This window comes from Saccostrea echinata, unplaced genomic scaffold (assembly GCF_033153115.1).
Source record: "Saccostrea echinata isolate AGI-Se365-2 ecotype Australia unplaced genomic scaffold, CSIRO_AGI_Sech_v1 ptg000025l, whole genome shotgun sequence".
Classification (NCBI taxonomy): Eukaryota; Metazoa; Mollusca; class Bivalvia; order Ostreida; family Ostreidae; genus Saccostrea; species Saccostrea echinata.
In genome coordinates, this window is record NW_026889774.1 from 1,152,247 (window position 1) to 1,170,398 (window position 18,152).

At 34.3% G+C, this 18,152-nt stretch overlaps 1 protein-coding gene across 1 annotated transcript; it reads right to left on the minus strand.

The window, feature by feature from the left end:
• Nucleotides 1-990: 990 nt before the first annotated feature.
• On the minus strand, nucleotides 991-2,094 carry LOC133192404 (nematocin receptor 2-like). Its single transcript, XM_061328415.1, has one exon. The coding sequence runs from the start codon at nucleotides 2,092-2,094 to the stop codon at nucleotides 991-993; it is 1,104 nt and encodes a 367-aa protein (XP_061184399.1).
• Between the last annotated feature and the right edge of the window lie 16,058 nt (nucleotides 2,095-18,152).

An 18,152-nucleotide genomic window follows, 5' to 3' on the forward strand; every position in this document is an offset into this window, starting at 1 on the left:
GCGCCTTCTTTTTATCATATCTCGTATGTTTAAAGTCTAAAGTAAACGATATTTTAGGGCTTTAATGATTATATTATTGTTAAGATATTTATGTATTTTTCTAATCGTAAGTTGGCGAGGTTTCATAACAAATTACTCAACTAAGGACACATCTTTTCCCCCGGCTTGCTTTCGCTGGGCAATAGAACAAACATTTTTTTAACCATATCCCCGCCTTCACTAAAACGATCAATCCAATTAATGATTGAACCTCTATTAAGTCTTTTGTCTTCATAAACCTTGTACAAATTATATTATTCTACTGCAAAGGAATTTCCAAGATATACGTTAAACTTTACAGACGTTCGTTTCTCGAGTACGACTGAGTCAACCATATTTTGTCACAAGTCACCTACATATTGACGTTATTTTCACTTTGTGACGTCACAAACACGGAGCAAAACATTATATAACATCTGTTATTTATAGAACACATGTATAACTATATGTGTGCCAAATTTCATTCTGATCTGACTTGTGGTTTTGTAAATATGGAGATAGTTCGCGAACTTTTTGATCACCCCTCGTAATCCATAACAATCGATTATGATTAGTTATTTCAATCAGTCCATTTCTTGTGATATTGAATTATGCAAGAAACCTACTATTAAGTTATGGTTTTAAGGAAATTAAAAACTCATCCAGGTTCAATATTACTTAACATTATTTGGTTTGTATGAGGAAATATATCATGAAGTCCCCACTTCCTACAAGCTGTTATTAATAAAAAGTAATAAAAATCATATGTACATTATATTAAAAAATGACATAGAAAAATTCTAAAAATCTTATAAACACAATAAAACAATTAACATAATAAAACATTTTAGACTTTCATGAATGAGCTTTGCATAATTTGTGCACCATACAATCATGTTATTTATAAAGACCTGTTAGCAAATCAACATCTGTTGCATCGTTAAATCGTTAGCTGAGAGACTATTAGGTAACTTACGAAGTTACAATAAACCTCTTCAGAGAGACCAAACACTCTAAAATTTTTCCACGAAACTTTGAGTCGAAAAAACCGTAAATAAACGGATTTACCACGAAGTTGAGAATAAACATCCCTCTTATGATATTGAATACTTGGGCCTCTTGAAAGGATAAGTGATTCCAGAATGTTTTGTCTTGAGTTTCTAGAATCATAAATATCCAAGGTGGGAAGAAACACAGAATGCTGACAAGAGATATTACCATGAACATCAAGGAATATTGTTTACCAGTGAGACCTTTAGATCTTTTGGTTTTTGGAGGACATTTTGACTTTTTTTTGCTTTCCATGTTTTCGATTGTTTTAGTTTCAGTGATAGTGTCGAAGGTTTCTGTCTCTTCTGTACTTTTCTCAACTTTACTTGACGGGATAGATTTCAATGCAACTGAATGAGTGCTTTTCTTTGGGTATTTCATTTTTTTAACCAACGTATACCCAACCAAAGCGTAGAGAACAGACATGCAAATCACGGAGGATGCCTCAGCTGTAATTATTATACCCTGATAGATTTCTCGAAATGTGTCGGTATTTGGCACTGGACCACAGCGAAAACCAGTTATATTCTTCGTTGGGTGATAGACTTCTACGATTCCATATAGAAATGTAATTGGCAAAGCGAAGCCGCATGCAAGCGAAATTATAAGTGAAGCGGCGATACGTTTAAATGACAAATTCATCTGAAATCCAAATGTGCGACATATCTTCTGGTATCTTTGTATTGCTATCACTAGTAACATGAAGGTGGATGAGACAATGGATGCACAAGCCGACATATGTAGAGATTTGCACGTAAAGTTACCCGGATATTTGTATGGTTCATTGTTTTCAATCAAAATTTCTGAGGTTGAAACGACACATCCAACAAAATCCACACCAGCAAGAAAAGGTATGAAGTATCTGTCATCCTGCTTTGAATGCATCTTGGTAGAATAAATAATCAAAACAGTTAGGTTCCCGACAACACCAAAAAGGAGATAAATTGATAGAATAACAGTGCTTGCGGTGTATCGTTTGATATACTCTTCGTTCCAATCATCTAGATCAAACGTCTTGTTCTCCATCGTATGATGTTAATGATGTGGGGAATAACTGATGCAGAAGCCTCTCTATTCTTTTCTGAGCAGATTTTCTTCGTACTGTAATCTTTATCCGTCAGTAGCTTTAATGTTTATCTTGAAAAGAGAATTTAGGAACACGGATGTTCGATTGATACTTACATGTACTTTTCAAGTTTCAAGTTTCACAAAGGAAGTAAATATTTCCATTTTTCCCGGAAGAATAAACATGATTTTGTATCAACAATAATAAGTTTCTTTTTTAAAATAATTATATGAATGATATCCAGATACGTACCTGGATTGATAACATATACATTTTAATAATTAGAGCATAACTCTCTCTCTCTCTCTCTCTCTCTCTCTCTGATTTCAAGATTTTTTTTTCAAAACTAAGTTTTAAAAGATGTATGCACATCCATAAAAAAATAATACATTTATACAAAAGTGCATCTTTACATGTACTTGCAAAATATTCCCCTTTTATAGAGAAATTCACAAAATGGAAAGATTATCATTAATAACATGTATAGGATATACATATTTAAAATATCAGTCTCTAAAATGTTGCGCCGTTTTCGATATAACTATAGTTAGAAACAAGTAGTTCCTAATATGGGAATTATATGAGCTGAATCGCCTATATGTTGATGACAGTGCTGAGAACAATGTCGAACACCACATTTAAAACTGTAATGAAACGGACATCGTTGCCGTGCTATTTTGACAATGTACCATTTTTTTAAAAATGTAGAATCAGGAAATTAAGACAGAAAATAGAATTTTAAACAAACCTTGAAATTTGTGAAAATGAACTTATATTGAAATCTGAAAATAACAAACAGTAATCAAGCTCAAATGTTCATTGAAACAATGCAAATTTTGAGAAGAGGAAACACAGACCTCTAAAGACATCAGAGGTGGGATCAGTTGCCATGGAGGAGTAAGCATTCCCTGTCGACTGGTCACACCCTCCTTGACATGATCGAGCAAACGGAAAAATTCGTAGACAATTCAGTGTGAAACTAATAGCCTTAAATTTGTATGGAAAACGTCAGTCAACATGCGACTTAATGTTAGAATGTATTTGCTGAAAAGTTCATTGTATCGACCATAGAATTGTCAATAACTTGCCTTGTTTAAGAAATTGTAATTTATTTTAATTTAAGAAACCGTAGTGCATGCCCTTGTGTTTAGAATCAACGGGGAGACATAAAATCCATATCCAGGTGATAGTGGTATATTGCTGCATGAATAAGGGGAGTTGAAGAAAGTCGAAGTCATCAAGTTCATCATTAGATTTTGTTCTCGGGTTACCATTGACGTCTTTTTCTAGTGATACATCCAAATATGAATCAGACTCTGTGGTATCTTTTATTCTGAGTTCAAAGGGATATATCGAATCAACGTAGGAATGAAAATGAATATTGTTAATTTATAAAACGCCGTCAATATATCTAAATGTTGAACTTAAGGCCACAGCCAGAGACTTCTTTTCGTGTACAAGTTTCTGAATAAATTATGCTTCAAATGAATACAAAAAATGGTCTGTTAATAGCAAGGCGCAATTAGTACTCATGGGAATTCCGACAGATTGTTGGAAGGCTTGATCTCCAAAAAAATACATAGATGTTTTCAAACAGAAACCCATACATCTTTTTAACATCAACTTCGGAGTGCTCGCTGAAAATTTGATCTTTTACATACAAACGACTTATTCCTATGTGATTATTTAGTAAATATAAGCTAGTAACAAGACTGTGTGTATTTTTCAAAGCTTATTAAGGTCTTCCGCTCCAGCGGGAGACCTTCTACTGATTCTGATGGTTAAGATTATTCTTATTATTAAGGTCTTCCGCTCCAGGCGATGGTTAAGATTATTAAGGTCTTCCGTTCCAACGGCAGACCTTCTACTGATTCTGATGGTTAAGATTATTATTAAGGTCTTCCGTCACAACGGAAGACCTTCTACTGATTCTGATGGTTAAGATTATTATTCTTTTTTTTTTCTTCTCCTTTCTAGACGCCAACTTTGAGGCCTCATATCTCGCTCATTTCTCAACGGATTTTGCTCAAATTTGCAGGGTTTATAGACGTTACAAAACTCTATCAGAATGCTGTCAAACATGTCAAAAATCCTCTTCCGCTTTTGAGTTATCTCCCTTTAAATGAAAATTTAGGACTCTTCATTTCCGGATAAAGGTTCCGAGACTACAAAAGCTGGAGTAGAAATTCTACCGAATTTAAATAATAGAAGCATTGAAGTTGTGCACATCTATTTTTGTTTTTTGATTTCTGTGTTCAAAATGGCGCTAGATAGGGGTCAAAAATTAGAACGCCTAAAAGCGCGAAAATTTACACATATTTTCCTATGTATCTTTTAAACTAAAAATATTTTGTTAAGACATGTTGAATAAAAGTTGTGCACAATTTTAAGGTCTTTCATTTGGCACCTCCAAAAAGGGACTGGTCCCTAAAATTAGGGATCTAGGGTCCTTGAAAGTTTTCGTTTTATAACTCAAAAACGGTAAATATTTCGATATAGCTGTCGCTAAAAAAGTTGTTCTTTAACATATTATTGATCTCGTGAACTTGTTATTTTGTTCGAGTCTTTTTTAATAAATGAGCTAGAAGCTTGACCCATATACAGGTAACTAGTTTCATTAGACAAGTGAAGGTGAAATCTTTATGCGCATAACTGAAATAAACTTGCTATAAATGATAAACCTATCCAAAATAAATACTAATACTACTTTAAAATAAGTTTTTACGTGTTCTGTGGTTTCATTCCAAATTATTGAGTCACACATTTTCAATACGTCTCGGGGTTTGTTTTTGTTTATAATTACGTAACCGGCCATCCCCCGATCACGCGTGACCTAGATCCAGTGATCAGTGGCCATACACTAAACAGGCATTGCCGTTCTAAATCTATTTTGCAAACTCAACTATGTACGGATAATTGTTTTTTTTAGTCAAATCGGATCTTTCAAATTATTTCATCTTATCTATGTTGGTCATGTTGGTGATATACTTATTAAATTATTGTGGCTGAAATGACAAGAGATCCATTGCGTGTGAACCAGCGACCTGCGTTCGTAAACAAAACATCTTTTCGTCGTTTAATGTTGAAACATACACTATATTAAATTTAAAAAAAAAGTTAGCAAAAAATAAATCAGTCTTTAACTGCATTTAACTGCGTTTCACATATACCCGGGTTTTGTGTTTGTTTACAATTATGTAACCTAATTATGTAGCCGAGGAAGCAGCTATTAGTGCTCATACACAAAACACTGTCGTTCTATATTCATTTTGCTGACACAATGATTTACGGAAAATTATTTTTTAAATCATACCGGATCATTCAATTAAATCATTTATTCTTATCTTAATTTGATTTAATTTAAATCCAAAACATTTTATTAAGGACGTATAAAGGTACTCGATTTCATGAATCCTAATCTTTAAACTGCATACATGTATTTAATAAACGATTTATTTCTCAATAATGTGTTATTATGTGTTTAATTTCGGAGATTCATTGCGTGTGGTTAATTTTGCAGATAATTCTAACTTGACACACAAGGTTTGTAGACAAAGAATTCAAAAGAGATATATTTTGAAAACAATAAGATGCATTGCTAAACACTTTTACATTATTTTCTTTTTAAAATGGCTATCTTTATGATTACACCAACTTTTAACATGCTATGTGAAAAACTCTGTCGACTATAGTTTTGTAACTCCAGCATATGACAAGTACATGTGCTTTTTATTAAACACCCAATTTTCCATTAACGCCCACAAAATCTACCTAGCTTAAGATCGATAACATACCGCCCGACAATCATACAAAAATAAAACAATAGCTGCTGATTTGATTGACAGGCCAGCAACCTGCGCTACCTGATACTGTAGTCTGAGTTTGCATGTTTTGAAAGCAATTACACGTACCTGGTCACGCGTCAAACGCTTTCATGTACCGCTTGAAAAGTCGCTTTGTATACACTCTGGTAAAAACTTGTATCTTTATTGGTAATTATGTTTCACAAAATAATTGAGAGAAGAGAATTAAACTTTGAGTTCATTATTTTTATTTTCACTGCTGTTTTGTACATTGTACTTGTACGCGATATGTCGTCCAAGATAACTGTACAGCTTTCCGAAGAAAAGAAAAAAAACTGGCGGCTATTCGAGCCCCTTTTTGCCTTCAATGTCCTCTCCAAAACACACCTGTTTACAGAGAAGAGATCATAATATTCAATAAAATATTTCATATTATATGTAATCTGATTTTGTATGTATAAGTATCTGAAAGGCTATATTGTGCTGAATTTTTTAAAATACATGTTTTATGTAATACATATTTTTTAGCATACGATAAAATATCGCCAACACTATAAGCTTAATTATTTCTAATGTCCAGAACTGTGTAACGTAAATGCCATGCATTTAAGAAGTATGTTAACTTTTTTTAATTTAATTACACTTGCACGCGCGGTTCAAAAAAAAATGTACAAGGAGTACATATACATGGACTTGAATATAACAAACTTATTAGCACATCTAATGATGAAAATGAAAATAATTGATAATACACTTTTACAACTTTATTTCAATGATAAGTTATTCTTAAACTTTACTTCAAATGTCAGAAAGGCCAGCACAGCCAAACGACTGTTAATTGTCTCTGTTTTAATTACAATGTCAATCACAGTAACTTTTTTCTTTAGATCCCTTCATTTCTTATTTGTACATAGTTACATGAAATCCATGCACGGCGCTACACCTGTCAATCAAAATTGTAAACGTCTGGTGCCACGGAAGCATTTCCCCTGTGGTGTAAAATATTCTTTAGGTCAATTCTAATTTTACGCTTTTATAGATACAGTGTAATATTTCGAAACAACGTTTTAATTAAGGCTGAAGATGCATGCTGTGAATTTATCAAACCTGCAGTCCTAACTGACGATCCGTTCTTACATGTATATTATAATTAATCAGAGAGTCCAGTATTTGTGACAAATTTTGATTGAGATTTCACTTTCCCTTTAGGATAAAACGATTCATTAAATAGATTATGCATATGAGATGGATAGGTGTACTACATATAAATGTATACTTTTCACTTTGTAACAAGAATCTGTCATTGACAATTAAAAGTGAAGAGTTTAGGTAAAAGACTTTGACAAATGACAAGTTATTCCTTCTTAGTCACTATATAGCTTAAAGCTATATGGTCGTGCCCACCCACCCCCCACCCCCGCAATTATGTTTTTATTTTTTTTTTTTTTTTTTTTTTTTTTTTTTTTTTTTTTTTGCTTAGATATCAAAAACATTTGATTGTTTGTGCCCCGTCCCAGAAAAAAATGAAGTTGCGTTCTACAGGCTTAAGTCAGAACATGACACAGAAATGATAATACATTTATCAAAATGTTTCTACCCCTACGATTCGTAGTTGTGGTTTCGAATACCACCACGTCGCCCGCGTGGCGCAGTGGTTTGAGTGTTTGCTCTAGAGTCGCGGAGTAAGGAGTTGATCTTTACGTCGTGGGTTCGACTCCCTCTGCGGGACGTGGAGACCGGTCCTTTGCATGAGACCGTATAAACCGAGGTCCCGTGTAGCAGTAGATGCTGGGACGAAAGAGATCCCTCACTGCTCAATGGCCTTGAGTGTCGAGTATAGGTCTGAATTTGCCGCCCTCCACCGGCAAGTGGTGGCGTTTCCATATGAGTGAAAAATCTCGAGAGGGACGTTAAACAACACACAAACAAACAAACTATTCCACTATGGGACGTGGAGACTGGTCCTTCGGATGAGACCGTATAAACCGAGGTCCCGTGTAGCAGTAGGTGCTGGGATGAAAAAAATCCCTTACTGCTCAATGGCCTTGAGTGTCGAATTTACAGCCCTCCATCGGCAAGTGGTGGTTTTTCCATATGAGTGAAAAATCTCGACTGGGACGTTAACACACAAACAAACAAACAATTTCACTACAGAACGTGGAGTATGGTCCTTCGGATGAGGCCGTATAAACCGAGGTCCCGTTTAGCAGTAGGTGCCGGCATGAAAAAAATCCCCCACTGCTCAATGGCCTTGAGTGTCGAGTATAGGTCTGAATTTGCAGCCCTCCACTGACAAATGCTGGCAGCTCAAGGGACGTTAAACAACAAACAGACAATCAAACAAACATTTTTGTGTCGCCTGCAGAGCAGAGCAGCACTTAGCGATCAATTTACCTGGTGTCTGTCTTGCTGTCCGTCCGTCTGTCACACCTTATATCTCGAGAAATGTAAGAGGTATGGGTTTGATAATTTGCACATACAGCTTGACACTATGGCTTTTGTATTTTTCCATGGCTTCCGACCTAGATATCCTTGAACTTGACCTTTGACCTACTTTTCAAAATAACCAATAATGCCGATATACAACTTCTTTTTGATATTTATGAGGTAAGTCTATGCTATTCAGAATGTGCACTGTTTGTTATAAAACATTTTGAAAAATACCAGCGTTACAGTTCACTTGACCTTTGACCTATTTTGTAAAATATACTGCGGAGGGTTAAATTTAACTTATGTCTTTTGAAATTACAGAGGCAGGGTTTAATAATTAACAGTTATACATGTTTATGATCTCATGACAATGTATTTTGACACTGTATGAAATAAAGAAACCACAAAAACTGAAATTTAAGTACTATGAAAATACAACGGGATCGGTATTCCAAAATGGATGGTGTAGACTGACAATTGCTGATATGAAAGACTGAAGCCTCTTTCGAAGGATTGTTGAAATCACGTACTTAAATAATTTATATATAATTATTTATAATAAATTTATTCAAATTTCATTAATATCCATTTTAGCTTTCAGGGGTTAAGGATTTGCATTTCTATTTGATTGTTAGATTCTATCGCAGTCTTACTATCCCTGGATTGTTTTGTTTTGTTTTGTTTTTTTGGCATGAACTATATTCAATGCCTTAGCAAATAAATAGCTGATAACTTTTAGACTTAGTTACATCTTTAATGAAGCTAAAAGCAGGCGACACATGCGTTCCTGGGAACACTCTAGTTCTGTAAGAAATCAGCAAAGATAATTAAGCAGAGAATTTTGATGAATAAAATGGGTTTTTTTAAACCTTTTTTTATAACGCTGACTATACATACATGTATGGTCTGCGTTATAAAACATGATGTGATAGGGTAACGTAATGCACCTTGTACACGTACTCAAAGATGCCGACGTTTTTCAATATCGAAATTGGACATGAAACATATATACAATAAAATTTGAAGTCAGCGAGTTAAAAGTAATAAATTACAACTATATGGAAACGAAATGAAAAAAAAACATGTGTAAACTTGTCAAGTTGGAAACACTCAGAATGGGTATTGTTGGTATCATACAGACTGTGTCATGGCCTTGACTCAAGTTCAATGTCACTAAGAACAAGATGCTTTTACTGGATGTGTGGTCTGAAAGAACATGTGTTAACTTGTCAAGTCGGTAACACAGATAGGTTTGCGTCATAACCAGAGTGTGTCATGGCTTGACGCAAGGTCATCTGGACAAGTTCAAGGTCACAAAATAGAAAGTGTACATTATTTTATTGTCTTTCTACTGGCGAAGCATTGCAAGTTGATAGTCCCTTAAAAGATTATTTATCATCTTAGAATATGGCATGACCTTGACTCAAGGTCACTGCTCCAACGGAAGACCTATTCGTTGCTCTGCAACGAGCTCGGCTCTAGTTCTTTTTTTTTTCTCCTTTCTAGACGCCAACTTTGAGACCTCATATCTCGCCCATTTCTCAACGGATTTTGCTCAAATTTGCAGAGATTATAGACGTTACAAAATTCTATCAGAATGCTGTCAAACAGTTCAAAAAGTCACTTCCGCTTTTGAGTTATTGCCCTTTAAATGAAAATTTATTAGGCTTCATTTCCAGACAAAGGCTCCGAGACTACAAAAGCTGGAGCGGAAATTCTACCGAATTTAGATAATAGAAGGATTGAAGTTGTGCACATCGGTTTTTGTTTTTCGATTTCCGTATTCAAAATGGCGCTAATTAGGGGTCAAAATTTAGAACGCCTAAAAGAGCGAAAATTTAGACATATTTTCCTTTGTATCTTTAAAACTAAACATATTTTGATAAGACATGTAGAATAAAAGTTGTGCACAATTGCAAGGCTTTTCATTTGACACCACTAAAAAGGGTCTGGCCCCTAAAATTAGGGATCTGGAGCCCTTTAAAGTTTTTGCTTTATAACTCAAAAACGGTAAATATTTCGAAATGGCTGTCGTTAAAAAAGTTGTTCTTTAACATCTTATTGATTTCATGAAAACGTTATTTTGTTCGAGTCTTGTGTTTTAAATGCGCCAGAGGCTTGACCCATATACAGGTAACTGTTTTCATTCAGCAAGTAAACAAGAGCTCTTCATGCGTGTAACTAAAATAAACTTACTATAAATAATAAATCTGGCTACATTAGATGCTAATATTCTTTAGAATAAGGTTCTTGAAGTGTTTTGTGCTTTATTTTCAAGTTATTTTTTGACAACTTTTCGTTTTATTTCATTTTTTTCAAAGTCGAATAAACCAGTCTACTAAAAAAGGGGAAAAAAGATAACCTTTTCTTCTTATCATATAAAAACAAACAATATACTGAGAAAATAAAACATAACTTTGAAGCATAGACTATTTACAGCCATTAAGTGTGCGCCTTTTACATTCACCTTGTGTGTTTACAATTATGTAACACCTCCCTCGATAGCGCGTGGCAAAGGAGGTCACCGGGGATCAATCGGCGTGTGTGATCCAGCGACCTAGTCATACACAAAGCAAATCATAGAATGGTCATTCCAAATTCATTTTGTAAACTAAGCTATGAGTGGATAAATATGTTGAATTTTTCAGATTATTTCAGAATATCTTTGATTAAATCGCTAGTGTATTTTATTTAATATTTTATTCGCTGAATTACAGGAAAGTTGCATAGTTATTTTTATAAACAATTTATTTCTCGATATCGCGTTAATTGTCTGTTTTATTCATAATAAAATTCAAAATATGTAACCTTAATTAATTCCTACTAGTAATGGAACTTTTGAAACTTAAATGTACATGAATGTAATTTAATATACGTTCTTTTGTCGACGCCCTTAAAATGTACAACTGTATATATACAAAGCGCCCCAAATATATGCATATCGAGCGTAAGGAAATACAAAATCCCACATTCACACGCGCCTCCAAAATATGTAGAATGAGACATACATGCGTAACTGTATTTGAATATTACAAATTTATTAGACACCTAACCTTGAACAAATTATTTTTTTCTACTAAACTTATTATTGTATGCGAACAAAATGATAAACATGTAATTATTTATAGGTTCCCATTATTTTTTCTTGAAAATCAGAACACATTTATCAGCTCTCTTAAGGTTTTACGGATACATACAACAGGTTGGGCACACACCACCAAATGGTCATTTATCCCCCGTTTGGTGGTCAATCGCCCATAACGGAGTCGGTGATTACTTACCATTTGGGAGAGAAAAATCGTTTTGTTCAGTTCTGTGGAATGGGGTGAAATGGCGCATAATATTAACTAGTGGGGAATAAAATATAGACATTTATTGGTACTATAAACAAAAAAAAATCGGAAATTCAACGCGGAGTTTTTTGCGCAGTGTCGTTCAATTTTTTGACCAAATCGTCATCAACGTAATCAAGTACAACGTTTCTGTGTTTTTACTTTAAAAAGAAATTTTCTTTCCTTCCCGAACGTTGTTGCACCTGTTGATCGTGTTTCTTACTTTCTATTTTTATTATCCGGGCAACCAGTCAAATAATTTAAACCAATAAAAAATGATGATCTTTTTCGAACCTGGTTAAAAGTCTGATTTAACTACGGAGGCACATTAGTGTCAATTTTCAATTAGGAAATAAAAGGAAAGAGAAGAATTTGCTTTTATTTCATTTTATTTTGTACGCGATGGCTTTACTCCTCATAAAAATAAAATATACAGTGAGATCATGATATAATAATTGCTTCAAAACGATGTTCTTGGAATTAAAACAAGAATAATTGCAACTGTGCAAATTGTAAATATTTTATTCAAAATTATTGACTAAATATAGTATATTCATCACAAATATGCATACTAAACCACAAAAGGTCGCACAGAAATCGCAGCTTCATCCTAAAAGTAAATAAAGAATAAATGTTACATTCAACTGTAGAAAAAATGAATATCATAGCAGTAAGTGCCCACCATACCAGTACAGTATGAGGAGCTTGTGTTTAACGGCATTCTATAGAGATTTATTTAGATGAAGATCCAAAGATCGATTGAAAGTTAACTTCTAAAGAGTTAAACCACTGGTCTAAATAGAATTTTTATTAAACTAGACACAAGAAAATATTTTTTGGATTGATTAAGCAAGAAGTTCGGCCGTCACGGACAGCTGTAGGTATCGTGTTTACGAAGTTCCACAGAAATTACACATGGAAAATCGACCGAACTGTATTAATTGTGTGAGGAATATGTTTACTAAAATTCCCCGAGGCCTATACGAATGCGCCTTTGCTTTATTTTTATAAAAATTGGATTTGAATAAAAAAAGACCACCATTTGGTCAGTAAATACGACTCCGATATGGGCGATTGACCACCAAACGGGGGATAAATGACCATTTGGTGGTGTGTGCCCAACCTGTACAATGTACACGCATGCAAGTACAGAACATGCACGTTTTATAAGTGCATATGCAAGAGCGCCACAAATATAAGCATATCAAGCGTTTGAAATTCAGAAAAATTCTAAATCCCAAGTATTTTTTTCCCATTATCTTTGCAATAAAATATCGGTTAAACTGAAATAATTTTATTGATTTACAGTATATATTAAAGTCAATTATAGGTCCGCTGAGTTGATCATGAGTTGTTTTCATAACGGGTAGTCCTCCTGGCCAGTCATCGTCACGGTTTGTAACATCGTAATTACACAGGTAAATACTAAGATGTCAATCCATATATTTTCCATAAGAAATGAATTACCGGGAGATGTCTCGTTTTCTCTGATCATATATTAATTGACAGCGTTTATGAACAGCTGTTAAAACACAGGCCTTTGTAAACCGGTAAATCACAAAAAAGAAAAATCCGAGACAAAAAACAGAAAATATAAATGTCTCTGGAAATAACATTGCCTTTAGATAACTAAATTAAATTAATGTCCGCCGATTTTTGAATTAATCTGAACATTCATTGATGTGTACCTGTACAAGCAGTGTGTATATTTTTATGAAGCCTTCGTCCAAACGAACAATATAATAAATCTTGAATGAATTAACTAACCCCTCAGTACACACACATTCGCCTACACCTGAAATCTAATCAAAATCAGATCTTTTTTACGGCCCGAAATTCTGATAGTCGCTGTATTTCTAATCTGATTGACTATACATGTACAGTACAGGCAACGCGGATCCCGTATTTCCCGCGCCCCGTCGCGGTATAAACACAACGCGGGATTTGGCCAGGTGAGACAGGTAAACCGCGTTCCCTCCGCGGGAAATTCATCACCTACCTGTCCCCGCCGCGGTTAAATCATCGATCACCTAGTATCGTAAACAAATAGGAGTTATCTCCCCGAACAGGAATTTTGCGAAATTCCCTCTTTAAAAAAAACAAATTAAAATCCCGCAGTGTATGTATATTTATGAAAGTATTTTCTTTTATTTCGCAAAAGGTGAAAATAATGAATGAACAAAAAAAAAAATTGTAAAGCAGAATATATTTAATCGTTTTTTTTTTATTTTATTTATTATTATTAATTTTGTTAAGTTATATATCAATACTAAAGCGACATCTTTTTTTAAATAGTATCAAGAAAACTATTTATGAGCTGAGTCATTTGAGAGTTTAACGTGACAAATTTTAATGTCGGAAATATAAGTTCTAATAACTTCTCTTTTCAAATTATATGCGAACTGCAATGTTACATACACGTGCTAAACAATAGTCAATGCGAGTTCCGATTAACAGTTTTCAGCATTCCTATGAGGAAAAAAATATATCTATATACTGTTCATGTTTTTTTTTTTTTTTTTTTTTTTTTTTTTTTTTTTTTTACCAAATTTAGAACAATATAATTCATTTGAATAATTTCACTTTACTGTATTAATGTGCAAGCATTTCCCTGAAATTGTCGAATGACCGGAAAGCTGTAATATTCGATGGTGAGCGTTTGCAGTGAGTGGGCGCGTGAACGTTATAAAAGATATCAATAAAATATAACAATTTTTTTTCCCTTGATATTTACTTCTTTTGTAAACAATGGTTTGTTTTTAATTTAAACATTTCTCCAATTACAGAAGATGGAATGTGCATGGTGATGAACTTCACAAAACAATTCAAACGGGGGGGGGGGGGGGGGTATATCACTAAAACTTATTATTCTCAATAATACTCAAGAAAAAAATCAATGCCAAGTTTACTTGAATATATTCTGTTTCTTTGTGTATTAAGTATTAGCCGCGATCATTTCCTGTGTATAGGGATTGGCAGAGCAAGAGCAGGAAACGGCATGCCCTAGGGGTTTCACACCTGTCCTAGAGTACCTGTGGTAAATTTCTCTGCATGTGCAAGGCGTTGTCTAGCCATACAACACACCAGTCCCTTCAACGTTTCATTATTTCATTATTTCTTCATTTTCAAATGTAACTACAACCATGAAAGTTACGCGAGTCAATATATACTTCTTTTTTTTTACCCTGAATGTATTATATTAAAAGGAAAAAGATCAATCATACTTTTAAAATAAATTAATAGAGTTTAAATGAAATAAAATAGATCAAATCAAATTATGTTTTATTACTTTTTTTTAAATGCCGACGGGCTTGGTATTTATGTTTCTGTTTAATATATATGTACATGTACATGTGCATGTATTATGCAAGTAGAATGTAAAATTGAAAAAAAACGTACAGAATGTTACGGCACGTGCAACGTTTTTCCTTCGTCAGTTTATTGATTTATCGAGTCCATCGATTAAAACAAAATATTCATGATAGAATTTCAATGAAATGAATTGCTTCTGGATTATTTTTTTTCCAGTTTCAATATGTCGTTTATGTGAACAGATAATATACCGTAGCCGATTTATCAGTTTATTGTCCAGTTGTGGACCTTGACTAATTCTACGATCAAGTTTCTGAAAAACACCGAAATAGTGACAGCCACAGACACTATTTAACAGCTGTTTAAGGTCTTCCGTTTAAATAGCACGATTGAAGACAAAAATATCTACCGAAACAAGATCATCGTCGCAAGCCACGGGTTTTGTGTCCATTCTATTTCCACAAACCCGTGGCTGCCTCCTACCAAATTCTCTCGTTCTCGCGACTGAATCATTGAAGATTTACCCTGACCAATGAAATCACTCTGTAGCAATTTTTGGTACGCTTAAATGGCGGCGCCCATAATGAAATCATGTTTGCTATGCGTGGCAGATTTATAAATAATAATTGAAAAAAATACGATAGATCCTGAAGAACAGATGTGAGTAACGTATATTCTAAAATACTTACAAGGTTTTACATTAAAATACAGGGTTTCAAATGTAGAGGTTGTGTGAGAACGCTGAATAGCGTTTCTCGTTAAGAAAGGAAATTCGAACCGAAGTTGATGTATAGCTCGTGGTTATGGTTACACCCAAATACAAGATAGACATCATTTTCATTGGTTCTGACTTGAAGCGTCAGATGTTATTCAATTGGTTGAATTATGTTATTAATATTCATGAGAACGAGAGAAATTTGAAGGAGGCAGCCACGGGTTTGTGGAAATAGAATGGACACAAAACCCGTGGCTTGCGACGATGAAACAAGATATAATAACATATTTTGGTGACATGTGGTAGGTACATGTATATGATATTTTAGGCCCGATATCCAAGAGGGGTCCAGTGTTAACAAATGGAAGTGACTTACCTTCTCTATTTCATAATACCGCGGGTATGGTTTTTTAATAAAACATTAATTCTACGTTATTTTTATGGATTTTTCATATGGAATACATTGTAAATGTGTACTAGAAGATTAATTTATGGAAAAAAACGAATAAAAATATTCTTGGACCCCGGGGTGTATATTGGGGGGGGGGGGGGTCCTGTCCACAAGCACCGGTCTCATCCAAAGGATCGATCTCCACGTTTTACTACTTATCCAAACTGGGCATAAAACATTCTCAATGAATTTTTTAATCATTATGCTGAACCTAACAAATTATTCCGACTCGCTGTATGATCTGAAAAAAACATGGCTGAACTTATCCGTTCAGAAACTCACAGACTGGTATTGCTTTTAACCAGTGTGTGTTATGGCCTTGATGCAAGGTCATTTGGTCGAGTCAAGGTTACTGACAGAGAAACTGTAATTTCGCTACCGTATTTGTACTAGTGAAACATTGCTGGTATCATGCAGAGTGTGACATGGCCTTGACTCAACTTCAAGGTCACTAAGGATAAGATGTTTTGACTGTATGTATGGACTAAAAGAACATGACGTGTCACTGTGAACTTTTCAAGTCGGTAACATACAGATTGGGTTTTATGACGAGAGTGTGTCATGGTTTGATGCAAGGCATTTGGAATGTTCAAGGTCACGTACATTCCTTTACAGTTTTTCCTAGCGAAATATTGTAAGTTGCTTCCCCTTACAAGATTGCTTACATGCATAACTTTAGAATGTGGCATGACCTTGACTCAAGGTCACTTCTTCCTTCCGCAGCTCCAATGGAAGACCTATTTGTTGCTTTGCAACGAGCTCCCTCTAGTTAAGGTCTTCCGTTTCCAACGGAAGACCTTCTACTGATTCTGATGGTTAAGATTATTAAGGTCTTCCGTTTCCAACGGAAGACCTTCTACCGATTGTGATGATTAAGATTATTCTTTTTTTTTTTTCCTAGACGCCAACTTTGACGCTTCATATCTTCCTCATTTTTAAACAGATTTTGTTCAAATTTTCAGAGCTTTTAGACTTTACAAAACACTGTCAGAATACTGTAATACAATTCGGAAATTACCTTCTGTTCACGAATTATTCCCCTTTGATTGAATTTAGCATGCCTCCGATTTCCAGACAAAGGCTCAGAAATGGTTATAATTGGAGCACAAAACGCTTTGAAATTGAAAAGAGGAAGCATTGAAGTTGTGCACATCGGTTTTTGTTTTTTGATTTTTGCATTAAAAATGGCGCTAGAGAGGGGTCAAAAGTTAGAACGCGGAAAACAGCAAAAAATTTGACATATTTTCCTTTATATCTTGAAAACTAGAAATATTTTGTTAAGACATGTAGAACAAAAGTTGTGCATAATTGCAAGGGCTTTCATATCATACTATTTAAAAGGGACTGGCCCCTATGATTAGGGATCTTGGGCCCTTAAAGTTTTTGCTTTATAACTCAAAAACGGTAAATATTTCGATCTGGATCTTGGGAACAAAATTGTTCTTTTACACCTTTTTGATCTAATGAAAATGTTGTTTTGTTCGAGTATACCATGGGTATTGCGTAATACGTATTAGAAAGCAGGCCAGGTAAACAGGTAACGTTTTTCATTCGGCAAGGAAATCAGACCTCTTCATGTGTATAACTTAAACAGACTTGCTATCAATAATATACCCTGCGGTATTTAATGTTAATTTTCTTTTTAATAAGGTTTAAAACGTGGTTTATGGTTCACTATTAAATTATTTATTACAACTAGTCTTTCTTTTCTTCTTTTTTAAATTAGATTAATAGTGTTCAAAAGCGGAGAATATTAAATCTATCTTTCTACGTTTATTATTACAACAAACTTTGTAAGTGATTTTAAACTGTATGCATTGAATAATTCACGATCATTAGCTGTATGCATATGACGGTCTCCATGTTCAGCTCGATGTTTAGTTATGTAACCCAAAGCGCGAATCCCACGCTGTTGATCGAGGTCACCAGTGTACTAGCCACCTGTGGCCATAAACAAAGCTAGTATTTGTGATCG

What these genes read in the sequence shown, in the direction of transcription:
- LOC133192404 (XM_061328415.1), bottom strand. Translation starts at nt 2,094, where the DNA reads ATGGAGAACAAGACGTTTGATCTAGATGATTGGAACGAAGAGTATATC.